Source organism: Somniosus microcephalus, chromosome 11 (genome assembly GCF_052327205.1).
Source record: "Somniosus microcephalus isolate GS21.2 chromosome 11, FLI_Smic_1.0, whole genome shotgun sequence".
Classification (NCBI taxonomy): domain Eukaryota; kingdom Metazoa; phylum Chordata; class Chondrichthyes; order Squaliformes; family Somniosidae; genus Somniosus; species Somniosus microcephalus.
Window position 1 is genome coordinate 52,893,721 of NC_140997.1, and position 13,836 is coordinate 52,907,556.

The 13,836-nt window shown below is 47.2% G+C and overlaps 1 protein-coding gene across 1 annotated transcript in view; it reads right to left on the reverse strand.

Annotated features, from left to right (window-relative positions):
- Window positions 1-13,836, reverse strand: part of LOC147110564 (syntaxin-binding protein 4) — a 200,326-nt gene that overhangs the window by 139,233 nt on the left and 47,257 nt on the right. The window contains exons 3-4 of the mRNA XM_086000649.1: window positions 5,906-6,001; window positions 2,618-2,687 (exon numbers count right to left, since the gene is read on the reverse strand). Of these exons, the coding sequence (XP_085856775.1) occupies window positions 2,618-2,687; window positions 5,906-6,001 (166 nt within the window). The remainder of the gene's footprint in view (window positions 1-2,617; window positions 2,688-5,905; window positions 6,002-13,836) is intronic.

Here is a 13,836-nt window from a genome sequence, read left to right on the forward strand (position 1 = left end):
AAGGGCCTCTCACTGGCCTAACTCAGGACGACTCCGAATATTACCATGACCTGTTGAGTGACACTGAATATTACGAGGATCTGGTCTGCTCAGTTTGTGATGAAAACTCCCAAAGTGCTGAAATCCGGATGAAGCACTTAAGGTCTAAGGAACATAGAGAGTTGGTGGCGCTACAGCTGGCAGCCGAGAAAGGAGCTCCGAGAGTGTCAAAAAGGCAGAAAAGAAAAAGAAGAAGCAGAAGATAATAACTGTCTAAAATATTAGCACTTCTACCATCTCAGGCGGGACACTACGAAAGGAACTAAATTAGTTGAAAAACTGGAAAATATCAAGACAGCCAGTTGGTTGTAAAAGTCCGCACTGCTGGTTCAACAGGACGAGAGTTCAAGCTGTTACGTCAAGAAAAAGGCTATGGAGGAGTCACGCTAGCCATGTGAACCGGCTACACCAAAGAGATATTGTTTGGAACTGTTTCCGCAGAGACTGAACCTGTGAACTGTTCCCACCAAGATTATATCTGTAAATTGTTTTATATGACATTGACTCCACCGAGATTATATCTGTAATTTGTTTTATAGGAAGTTGAAGATATGTATGTTTAACGGGGACTCTGTAAGTAATAAGCTAAAAAGGGAGGATTGTAGTGTATGTACCCGTCTACCTTTAAAGGAACTATTGAATGTAACCGTTCACCTTTAAGAGAACTATTTTAGGTGTGGCACTATTTGTTTGGCTTCTGTATACTGTAATACCGATAGTGACCACACCAGTATATAAGTGTTGTGGCAGGATTGCTGGGGCAGATTCGCCCTGACCTTCGAATAGTAAAGACCTGTTTGTTTGTTACTTCTGAAGTCTGTGTATTTATTAACTGCACAACCCACCGACTTTACACTGCACACCGGACATTTCGGCCCCTCCGACCCCCGCAGACCCATGGCTCACCTTGCTGACCCTGGCGAGGTTCGGAGCCATCGGGAAGCCCACACTTTAGGGCTCAAAATAGGGATTAGTCAAAAAACTGCCTGTTAATTACCTGTTAACAGACAATTAATTGGCATTAAACCCCTTCCCACCTCGAGGAGATGGGACCCAGCGCAGGTCGGGTACCCTCCTCCTGGGAAGATGGCACGGAGGCGGGTTGGGGGCGGGATGGGTACCCTCTCCCAGATTCTGCCATTTTCCCAGCAGTCCCACCTCCATACCCACCTCCCCAGGGCTGGGAAAATCGCCCCCTTCGTTACCTGATTGAGTGATTCTTGACTGTCAGTCAAACAGCCTTTATCCCCCATCTCCAATATTTTTGTAACTAATAAACAAAATTGTTCAAAGAAAATGAAATAAATACATTTTTATAATTCCCCTATAATTTTTCTCCCGGGTTGCTCACAGCTGTGCCCGGGAGATTAATCTTTAATTCCTGGAGACTCCAGGGCAATCCTGGAGAGTTGGCAACCCGAAGCACACACAGCTAGCTCTGTGGTAGGCATGGTAAAGTTGAAAATTTACTCCCTGGCTTGAATGGGCCTGTTCCTTGAAAGCAAACAGGGTGCTGCAGTTAAGCAACCGCTCTGTGCCAACAATGACACTTCCTCGGCTGACTGGAGCTCTACCAATAAAGATGTTTATTTTAAAAGGCGCTGTTACATTTTGACAGGTGAAAGTGACAGATCCAGCAGAAGACTGTCTGACCTGTGAAAAGAAACGAGCCTCTGCTGCCACTGGATGAAGGTAATTTGAGCCTTTTACGTTTCTAATAGCAGCCCGAGGTGAGAGAATCACATAGTGAGGTGTTTACTGTTTGGCAGTGTAGTGGGAAGGAACCGCAGGTACCCAATCCCTGCAGTCTGATGGCGAGGGGAATTAGATTACTGGCCACTGGCAAAATCTGGGTCCAGCATCTTTGTATTTCAATTTTTTGTTTTAAAATAATAAGGTTTGTTGCCAAAAGAAATCTTCATTGATAGCAGTACAGCTTTAGCAAGGCTTCTAGCAGTCAGTAAATTAAAAGTAGGGAAATAAAAACAGAAAACGCTGGAAATACTCAGCAGGTCAGGCAGCATCTGTGGAGAGAGAAACAGAGTTAACGTTCCAGGTCGATGACCGTTCGTCAGAACCGAACACAGTTATGAGCAACCCAGGAGAAAAATCATAGGGGAATTAAAAAAAAGTATTTATTTCATTTTCCTTGAACAATTTTGTTTATTAGTTACAAAAATATTGGAGATGGGGGAAAAAAGGCTGTTTGGCTGACAGTCAAGAATCATTCAATCGGGTAACGGAGAGTCTGTTCACTTCCCAGTTCTGACGAAGGGTCATCGACCTGAAACGTTAACTCTGCTTCTCTCTTCACAGGTGCTGCCTGACCTGCTGAGTGTTTCCAGCATTTTCTGTTTTTATTTCAGATTTCCAGCATCCACAGTATTTTGCTTTTGAATTAAAAGTAGGGACTCGGTTGTGCTATCTATCCTATTATAATATAAAGAAGCAGATGGCAGTTTCATATCTGAAAAATTGTGGCTGGCCATTTAATAGCCAGAATCTGTATCCTGAACAGGCCCGTTAATGAGGTGTGCATGGCTGAGACAGTCCCTTTCATATCAAGTGCCGACTGTACCTTTCATTTGTCACTCCCACCAGACTGTCACCATTAACCTCAAGAATCTGGTCTCCAGCCTCCAGACGATCTATTAATGAAGGAAAATATTTCACTTTGAGTTAGAGTAAATGAATAAAGCGCACTATCTGGAAAGCACTATAAACCTGGTATATTGGCGACTGGGGGAAAGCTCATGATTGTAAACATTTACAAAAGTGATCAAAGAAAAATTATTATTAAAAGGTTGGGTAAAATGATGATGCTAGGTTTCTGATCTTTGAACTATGAAGAGAGGGGGAGAGAGCTAATACTCCTAAACCTGTAGACTCAGATATCTGGGGCTCTGCTCTAAAAAGAAGGATGCTGGATGAGCATCACCCTCACTTGGAAGCACGAAGGACCATCCTGGGTGACCTGAGACAGACGACAGGGGTCATGGGGAAGACAAATGCCATCCTCAGTGCCAATATCTGAGAAGGATTCGACACAATGCTGCCCAGAACAGGTGATGGCACCAGGAACATCTGCACCTGTTCTCCCTGACAAATGCCCCCAGACCAGTCAGTACGTCCTAAGTGGATGTTTTGATTACTGGCCTTTAGGCTTTGGGGACCCGTTTGGAGAGAATGATGAAAAGTGGCTTCTGAAAGCCTTGGCCAATATCTCTCAGGGTCTGCAGGATCTAAACACCACCATCAGGTCTGCCCTCCCACTGATCAGTGGGCACTTGGATCCAGGACCCAGTACAAGTGGCATGGCCAGAATCAGCCTTCATGATGTCATCCTCTTTTTTAAATTCATTGATGGGATGTGGGCGTCGCTGGCTAGGCCTGCATTTAGTGCCCATCCCTAATTGCCCTTGAGAAGATGGTGGTGAGCCGCCTTCTTGAACCGCTGCAGTCCATATGGTGTAGGTACACCCACAGTGCTGTTAGGAAGGGAGTTCCAGGATTTTGGCCCAGCGACAGTGAAGGAACGGCGATACAGGTCCAAGTCAGGATGGTGTGTGGCTTGGAGGGGAACTTGTAGGTGGTGATGTTCCCATGCGTTTGCTGCCCTTGTCCTGGTGATAGCTCACGATATCTCTCTAGTCAGCGCTCTCAGATGCCTACTCATGTCGTTGTCAGGATACAGTCCCGGCGAGTGGAGTAGGAGCTCCGGCTTCGAATTCTGGGTTGACATCCAGCGGGCTACTCGCGTCCGGTGGGTGTGGGTGAGCACCCCCCCGCCGTCTGGTGGGTGTGGGTGGCCCCCCCCCCCCGGTCTGGTGGGTGTGGGTGGCCCCCCCTCCCCGTCTGGTGGGTGTGGGTGGCCCCCCCCCTTCGTATGGGTTGTGGGAGCCCATAAAACCCTCCCGCCATATAGGACTAACCACCCTACCGGCTGGTATAAAGATGGTTACGGCCATGGAAGGAGCGTTAACGTCGTGGCCTGTCAGACTGTTAATCAGCCTGTGGATCCTTCCACTACTTCACACTGTTCCCCAAAGGAAACAGCGAGAAGATACGAAAATAATGATGATGCAGCCTCAGTGTTCCATTTGATCCCGAGCTGAGCTTCTGACCCTGTATCACCTCGTTACAAAGATGGCCTACTTTCATCCCCATAACATTGCACGTCTCTGGCCCTGTCTCAGCCCATCTGCTGCCATATGTGTGTTTTTCACTTCCAGACTCGTCTATTCCAGTACTCTCCTGACCAGCCTCCCATCCATTGCACTTCATGAACTTCAGCTCATGCAACATCTGCTGTTTGTATCCTATCTCACACCAAGTCCCACGTACCCACCAAGTCCCACGTACCCACCAGGTCCCACATACCCCTCAAGTCCCACGTACCCACCAAGCCCCATGTACCCACCAAGTCCCACGTACCCACCAAGCCCCACATACCCACCAAGTCCCACGTACCCCCCAAGTCCCACATACCCACCAAGTCCCACATACCCACCAAGCCCCATGTAGCCCCCAAGTCCCACGTACCCACAAAGCCCCATGTACCCCCCAAGTCCCACGTACCCACCAAGCCCCACGTACCCACCAAGTCCCATGTACCCACCAAGTCCCACGTACCCACCAAGCCCCACATACCCACCAAGTCCCACGTACCCCCCAAGTCCCACGTACCCCCCAAGTCCCACATACCCACCAAGTCCCACATACCCACCAAGCCCCATGTAGCCCCCAAGTCCCACGTACCCACAAAGCCCCATGTACCCCCCAAGTCCCACGTGCCCACCAAGCCCCACGTACCCACCAAGTCCCACGTACCCACCAAGTCCCACGTACCCACCAGGTCCCACATACCCCCCCAAGTCCCACGTACCCACCAAGCCCCATGTACCCCCCAAGTCCCACGTACCCACCAAGCCCCACGTACCCACCAAGTCCCACGTACCCACCAGGTCCCACGTACCCACCAGGTCCCACATACCCCCCAAGTCCCACGTACCCACCAAGCCCCATGTACCCCCCAAGTCCCACGTACCCACCAAGCCCCACGTACCCACCAAGTCCCACGTACCCACCAAGCCCCACATACCCCCAAGTCCCACGTACCCACCAAGCCCCACGTACCCACCAAGTCCCACGTACCCAAGTCCCACGTACCCACCAAGCCCCACGTACCCACCAAGTCCCACGTACCCACCAAGCCCCACATACCCCCCAAGTCCCACGTACCCAAGTCCCACGTACCCCCCAAGTCCCACGTACCCCCCAAGTCCCACGTACCCACCAAGTCCCACGTACCCACCAAGTCCCACGTAACCACATGTATCCTCACATTGGTTCCCAGTCCCCCAACATCTCAAATTAAAAATTCCCACTCTTGCGTTTAAATCCTTTTGTAACCTTGCCTTCTCCCTATCTCTATAACCCTCTTCAGTCCTACACCCACTCCCCCCCCACCCCCTTCGCCAACATACTGTTCCTCTGACTCTGGCTTCTTGTGCATTCCCCCTCCCTTTGCCTCAAATTCTGTGCCCCGTGCTTTCAGCCACCTAGGCCCCATGCTCTAGGATCCCCTTCTTAAATCCCTCCCCTCCTTTAAGACCCTCCTTAAAACCCACTTCTTTGATCAAGCTTTTGGACACCTCCCCTAATATGTCCTTTTTTGGCTCAGAGGCATTTTTTTGATCACACCTCGGGATGTTATTCTACATTAAAGGCGTTATATAAAAGCAGGTTGTTGTTATATTGTAAGTGAGCATGAAATAATTATCTGAATGTTGTAATGCTTCTAGTGGCACAGTAGACATGTTACATTACATGAATAATAACTACTGCCGGTAAAATGGCCACTCACCGTCAACTGAAGCAAGACCACCAGGTAGGATCCTCTTCACATACACACCATACTCCTCTCCAGTCAGCTCCTTTACACCTCCAATCACCTTAATTCCTGCAATAACATTTTATTCACACTGAAACTGTTAATTTTGTGATTTCTGCAGTGTACATATTGTTAGACGTGGAATGTGCCAATATCCAAGTCTCAACATTTGAACTGTTTTTGAAATGACTTTACTTGGTTGTATTTTTATTGTGTTTGGGATTGTGGATGGAATCCAAATTTAAAAGATTCTCATCGTTAGTCCAGTCCCAGTATAGTTAGAAAACCTAGGTGAGCTGTGATTCTTACATACAGTATCAAATGCAACATAGAATAAATCTGAATCAACCAGACGTTATGTTATGGCTTCTGTTGGTCCCACATTGAGTTTAACTGCTCTTTATGAAGTGGGATCTCCATTCTGTATTTCAAAGCAGCAATGGCGCAGTTTTTCTGAGCATTCGAGTAGCTAACAGGAGATTTAATCATTTAAATGGGAAATAGAATTTCCAATTGGCGGGGAAGAACTATAAGAGCAACATATGCAGACAAATATTCCCTCTGATCTCCCAAAGGCCAACTTTCCTATTTTTTCTAACAATGGGTGACACGCTGACATTGACATTATCGAACCACTAACTAAATCACGGGAATGTATGGTATTGAAATGTGCAATTTATGTGAATGAAATTTGAAAACGGCAATATAAAGTTAGCAGGCAATCACTGACACTCCTGCAATAATGACCCTTTAATGCTTTTCAACTAGCCAACAAACAAGTTATCCAACATTAGTGTTGGAAATGAGTGTGTAATTATAGTAGAGAGTAGCTCAGTGTCGATAGTTTAGTGTTAGTGACGAGGTGCTAGAAGACCTCATGAGTTTTGGAATGGAGCACCACAAGGACATTTTTGGTGCAAATATGCAAAAGATGAAAGCTCGGGAGTACCTCAGCAATGTGGTGAACACTGTTAATGACTAGAAGGATATGGACAGAAGAGAGAAAAAGTTACACTGCTTAAGGAAGTGCATAAGGGACTATCACAGGATATAAGTGAAGATTCATACGCAAATAAATTGTACTGACTGAGATATGTTAACAAGAATATAGCAAGAAATGCATTCGAAGTGAAAATAGCAGAGTTGTGCAGATTACATTATGTATATATCATAATACAGTATATGGGGGTCACCATTGACCAGATTCTTAACTGGACCAGCCACATAAATACTGTGGCTACAAGAGCAGGTCAGAAGCTGGGTATTCTGCAGTGAGTGACCCACCTCCTGACTCCCCAAAGCCTTTCCACCATCTACAAGGCACAAGTCAGGAGTGTGATGGAATTCTCTTCACTTGCCTGGATGAGTGCAGCTCCAACATCACTCAAGAAGCTCGACACCATCCAGGACAAAGCAGCCCACTTGATTGGCTCCCCATCCACCACCTGAAACATTCACTCCCTCCACCACCGGCGCACCTTGGCTGCAGTGTGTACCATCTACAAGATGCACTGCAGCAACTTGCCAAGGCTTCTTCGACAGCACCTCCCAAACCCGCGACCTTTACCACCTAGAAGGACAAAGGCGGCAGGTACATGAGAATACCATTACCTCCAAGTCACACACCATCCTGACTTGGAAATATATCGTCGTTCCTTCATCATCACTGGGTTAAATCCTGGAACTCCCTCCCTAACAGCACTGTGGGAGTACCTTCACCACACAGACTGCAGCGGTTCAAGAAGGCGGCTCACCACCACCTTCTCGAGGGCAACTAGGGATGAGCAATAAATGCTGGCTTTGCCAGCGACGCCCACATCCCATGAACGGAAATAAAATAGGATCCGGCCCCGCTGTTCCTCTCTGTAAGTTTGAGTTACGCTCAATTCTCAGCACTGTGGAGAGGAAAAGGGGCTGAGACCATTATGTTGGATCCTGGTCAACTTAACGAGCACACTTGAAGAAGTCACCATCACAGATGCACAGATGTTAGGAGAAATAGATAGTGATGTTCAGGAAAAATCACAGGGTGAAGCACCAAGCATGGTTAATGATGGGGTAGTGTCACAGAGGGGAAAAGTTACTTATACTTTCCATTACAAATCTGGTCAGTTCTAATCGATACTCTGCATTGTGTTCTTGCATCCATTACCTTTCCTTACTTTACACACTCTCTAGTTCAGCTAGACATGGGAGTTGGCTGAGTGTGGTTAAAAACAAGTTTTATTCATCACCAAAGTGATTTCATTAAGTCAGCCATACTTCAATTATCAAATAAACAGACTGTTAGAAAATAGGCAGAGATATTAAATAATCTATCTTACAATTCATAGGATTACATAGGATATATGGCACAGAAACAGGCCATTCGGCCCAACCAGTCCATGCCGGCGTTTATGCTCCACACGAGCCTCCTCCCGTCTTTCCTCATCTAAATCTATCAGCATAACCTTCTATTCCCTTTTCCCTCAGAGGCTTGCCTAGCCTCCCCTTAAATGCTTCTATACTATTCACTTCAACCACTCCCTGTGGTAACAAGTTCCACATTCTCACCACTCTTTGGGTAAAGAAGTTTCTTCCGAATTCTCTATTGGATTTCTTGGTGACTATCTAATATTGATGGCCTCTAGTTATGCTCTTCCTCACAAGTGGACACATTCTCTCTGTATCCAATCTATCAACATTTTTTCATAATTTTAAAGACCTCTATTAGGTCACCCCTCAGCCTTCTTTTTTCAAGAGAAAAGAGACCCAGCCTGTTCATCCTTTCCTGATATGTATACCCTTGCATTTCTGGTATCATCTTTGTAAATCTTCTCTGCACCCTCTTCAGTGCCTCTATATCCTTTTTATAATATGACGACCAGAACTGTACGCAGAACTCCAAGTGTGGTCTAACCATGGTTCGATACAGGTTTAGCATAACTTCCCTACTTTTCAATTCTATCCCTCTAGAAATAAACCCTAGTGCTTGGTTTGCTTTTTTTATGGCCTTGCTAACCTGTGTCGCAACTTTTTGTGATTTGTGTATTTGTACTCCAAGATCCCTTTGTTCTTCCACCTCACCTAGACTCGCACCCTTCAAGTGATAAGTGACCGCCCTACTCTTCCTACCAAAATTTATCTGTGTTGAACTTCATTTGCCAATTATATGCCCATTCTGCAAGTTTATTGATGTTCCTTTCATGATTTCTGCATGGTTGGCGCTATAAAATGCTTTCTCAGTAAAACTGTTACAAATTATAATACCTTTAAGAGAGCCTGTGAGTGAACTTATTGTTACAGTGGGGGAGAAAATGGGCTTAATTTTTTTGGTCACCTGTCCTAATATCTCCTTATGTGGCTTGGTGTTGTAGGAATTGATGAATTCCTAACTAATAACTGAGGTCGACTCAGGAGATCAATCAAACAGGTCTTTAATGTAAAACTAAACGAGTTCAAACAGTTTGATGAGATCGATATGGGAGAGCCACGAAAACAGGTCTTAACCAGATGGAGATTCCACGAGGACTGCTTGGGCAGTCACGTGGTTTGCAATGTGATGTCATTGCGTTTGCCCGCGTTTTCCCGCGCTCTTAAAGGGGCCACGCCCCGTGCATACAAACACGATATACAAAACGAAGTAATGTTTAACACAATGGTACAGGCTTAGGCTGGTGTTAGAACATCGTTAAAGGGAATTATATACAGTTGCCCAGAGTCATTCAGTGGCTCCGCCACATGCGCCCCCCCAGAATTCGCTTTAACGGACAAAGTCAAACGGCGAGGGGGTCTGATGAGCCTGTCGGAACGACTCCTGTACTCTTGAGGTGGAGGCTGCTGGGCAGCTGGCGGTCTGGTGGGCGGTTGCGCTTGGTCTGCCGTAACGGCGATGGGTGGCCGACCTCGTGTCGGCGGTTGTGCTGTCTCGACGGGGCGGTCGAGGTCCAGATGTGCCGGCTTTAATCGATCAACTGAAATGTGGTCCGGTTTACCACCGACATCTACCTTGAAGGTTTTGTCCCCTGCCTCCAACACGCGGAAGGGACCAGTATATGGGGCCTTAAGTGGATCCCTATGAGCATCGTGGCGAATAAAGACGTTTTCTGCCTTGTGAAGCTCCGTTGGAACGTGCGAACTCTGCAGCCCGTGGTGCGAAGTGGGCACCGGCGTGGACCATCTGGCTGCCTCTTGGTGACTAGTAAGCTGGTCAAACGCGGACCAAGGCTTCGTCGATTCTGGTAGGAAATCCCCTGGGACTCGCAGCGGTTGACCGGACACCAGCTCCGCGGATGAAGAGTGAAGGTCTTCTTTGGGAGCCGTGCGAAGGCCCAACAGGACCCACGGTAGCTTGTCTGCCCATCCAGCGTCCTGGAGGCTGGCCCTCAGGGTGGCTTTCAGTGACCGGTGGAAACGTTCACAGAGACTGTAGTGTATGTACCTTTAAGAGCCCCTGTGTACTGTAATACCGGTAGTGACCACTCAGGTATATAAGCCTGTATAGCGTCTTGTATCTTTTAGTTCACCTCCAGACTTTGTTCAGTAAACACCTGTTAAACCAACTCCTGCATTCCGTGTCTCCATTAACACACGGATACAACAGTGGCGACGAATTGGAAATGGACTTACCTGCAATTCGGCAGCACCTCAAGGAGATCGATTCCTCAGACGAAGGTCAAAGAAAAAAAAAAACAAGAAAAAAAAACTGTGGTTTCACCAGCTAGCCGGGCTGGTGGCAGGTACTGTACTAATCCTTCCTGGGTGGCGGGCTGGGGCTCGATCGGGTGGCTCTGCAGCGGGGCCGAGCAGCGAGTCGGAAGGCGGAGGCAAACAGAGACGGAGGGTGGAGCACTCGGGAGACGGCCGGCGCTGCAAAGCAGGTCGGCGTTCGGACCAAGCAGAGGGAGGGAAAAGTCCCAGAGAGTCCAGCGGGGACGAGTCTCCAACTATTAAAAATACCTGTGTAAATAAAAACCGCGGAGAACAACGTTGTCAGCAGCGGCAGCGGCGGGAAAGCGCTGGAGGCGCCATTTTTGATTTTCAGGATGCCTAAGACTGGCAATATTACTGCTTTCGGTAGTGATATAGAGGATTGGACCACATATGTGGAAAGAGTGGAGGTATATTGCACAGCGAATGAAGTAGAGGATGATAAAAAGGCATTGGTACTTCTAAATCTGATGGGTGCAAGGACATACGGGCTGTTACGAAACTTAATCACTCCAGCCAAACCGATGGACAAGAATTTTAAGGAGATTGTTGATACCCTACAGGAGCACTTAAACCCAATACCGCTGCTGATAGCGGAACGATTCAAATTCTTCAGGAGGAATCAGCACAAGAATGAAAGTAACGCTGATTACCTCACCGAATTAAGAAAGCTGTCAAAGCACTGCCAATTTGGGGCAGGACTGGCAGATTCTCTACGAGACAAATTCGTCTGCGGTCTCCTAAGTGAAGGAACACAGAAAAGGCTACTTTCTGAGAAAGATTTGACACTGGACAAGGCTTTCAGTATGGCTGTATCATACGAAGCAGCAGCAAGAGGAGCTGCAGAGATACAGCAAAAGCCACAGGACTTCGGCACCCATGAAATGACACGGGGTTTCGAGAGATGTTATCGCTGCGGCAGATCCACCCATGACCAGAGGGACTGCTGGTTCAAGGACAAAACATGCAGGCAATGCGGAAAGATGGGACACATTGCACGTGTATGCCGATCTGGAAACAAAAAATCCACTGACAGAAAAAAAATCAATAAGGAAAAGTACAGAAAGGTACAAATGATGACGGACAGTAGCTCCGAAGACCAGAAGAGTGATAGCGACTCCGGAAACAAGAGACTAAGCTGTCTCAAATTACATAATGTAATTGCCAAAGAAGATTACCAGACCATTTGGGTTACCCTCATGATAGCGGGGTCCCCAGTTAAAATGGAACTAGATACAGGATCAGCTCTGACCGTCATAAGTCGACGGGATTACGAGCGGCTATTTCCGCATATACCTTTGAAAGACACATCCATTATCTTGAAGACATATACGGGGCAGAAAGTATACCCCAGAGGGAAAATAAGGGTGCCTGTTGTATACAACGACAAGGAAATACAGAAGTTGTATTTATACGTTCTGCAAGATGGTGGTCCACCGTTGTTGGGACGTGAATGAATCAGGAAGATACGTTTAGACTGGCACTCCATTCAGGCACTGACGGTGACCAGTAAGAAAAAAAATGATGATGACGTCATACCTGAACAATTAAAAGACATCTTGGCTAACGCCAAAGAAGTGTTTCAACAGGAACTAGGAACCTTGAAAGGTGTCACCGCCTCAATAAAAGTGGAAGATGCGGCAATTCCCAAGTTTTTTAAGGCAAGGCCGGTGACATACGCAATTCGTCCAGCAGTCGAGGCAGAGCTGGAGAATTTGGAAAAAGCAGGCGTGTTATCCAAGGTAGATTGGAGCGAGTGGGCAACACCCATTGTCCCGGTCATGAAGAAAACGTTGAATAATGATAAATCTGAAGAACAGAGAAAAATTCGCATCTGTGGGAACTTCAAGGTGACTGTAAACCCGGTCCTTCACACGATACAGTATCCTCTTCCGAGGATAGAAGATATTTTCGCCTCACTATCCGGAGGGAAACGTTTCACCAAAATTGACTTGGCACAGGCATATCTACAGATGGAGGTTGAGGAGGCCTCTAAAAAGTATCTCACGATAAACACACACAAAGGCCTGTACCAGTACAATCGACTGGTTTTCGGAGTAGCATCAGCTCCAGCTATCTGGCAAAGAGCTATGGAGCAAGTCCTGCAAGGAATTCCGGGGACTCAATGCTACCTAGACGACATCCTTGTAACAGGAGAAAACGACAACGAGCACCTTGCCAATTTGGAGCAGGTGTTCACTAAGCTGAGAGAACGGGGCCTACGAGCAAATCGCCCCAAGTGCGAATTTTTCCAGAAACAAATATCATATTGTGGCCATATAATTAACGAAGAAGGGTTGCATAAGTCACCTGAAAAAATTGAAGCGGTCATAAAAGCCCCAGCACCTGAAAATGTCTCACAATTAAGGTCGTTCCTGGGATTGATAAATTACTATCATAAATTTTTACCGAACTTGTCAACTGTTCTGCACCCTCTTAACGCACTGCTACAAACGGGAGTAATTTGGAAATGGAGCGAAGACTGTAAACGTGCCTTCCATAAATGCAAAGGCTTGATCACGTCCAAGGAAGTTTTGGCTCATTACAACCCATCACTGCCAATCAGACTGGCGTGCGATGCATCCCCTTACGGCGTAGGAGCGGTATTATCGCATAGATTCCCTGATGGCTCGGAGCGGCCGATAGCTTTTGCGTCACGCTCATTGAACTCAGCTGAGCGTAACTATGCCCAGATCGACAGGGAAGCACTCAGCCTGGTGTGGGGAGTGAAGAAATTCAACCATTACCTACACGGACAAAAATTTACCTTGTTGACTGACCATCAACCCCTCGTCTCCATATTCAACCCTAAAAAGGGCGTTCCCATTATGACAGCGCAAAGGCTACAGAGGTGGTCCCTTTTCCTAGGGGCACACCAATATGACATAGAATACAAAGGATCAAAACAGCATGGGAATGCTGACGGTTTATCGCGCCTACCGTTGCCAATGGTAGAAGAGGCACCTACAGTGGACCCAGTGGAGATGTTCCACTCAACCATAGTGGAATGTCTACCAGTAACAAATTCTACCATTGAAAAGGAAACGAGAAATGACCCGACTCTCTCACGAGTCTACGATTTAACGGTGAAGGGATGGCCAGCACATGGCGAGCCACTGTTGCCAGCATTCTCGCAAAGAAGAGAACAGCTGTCAGTGTGCTGAGGAACCTTGATGTGTGGATCCAGAGTGGTGATTCCACCCAAACTCCAGGAT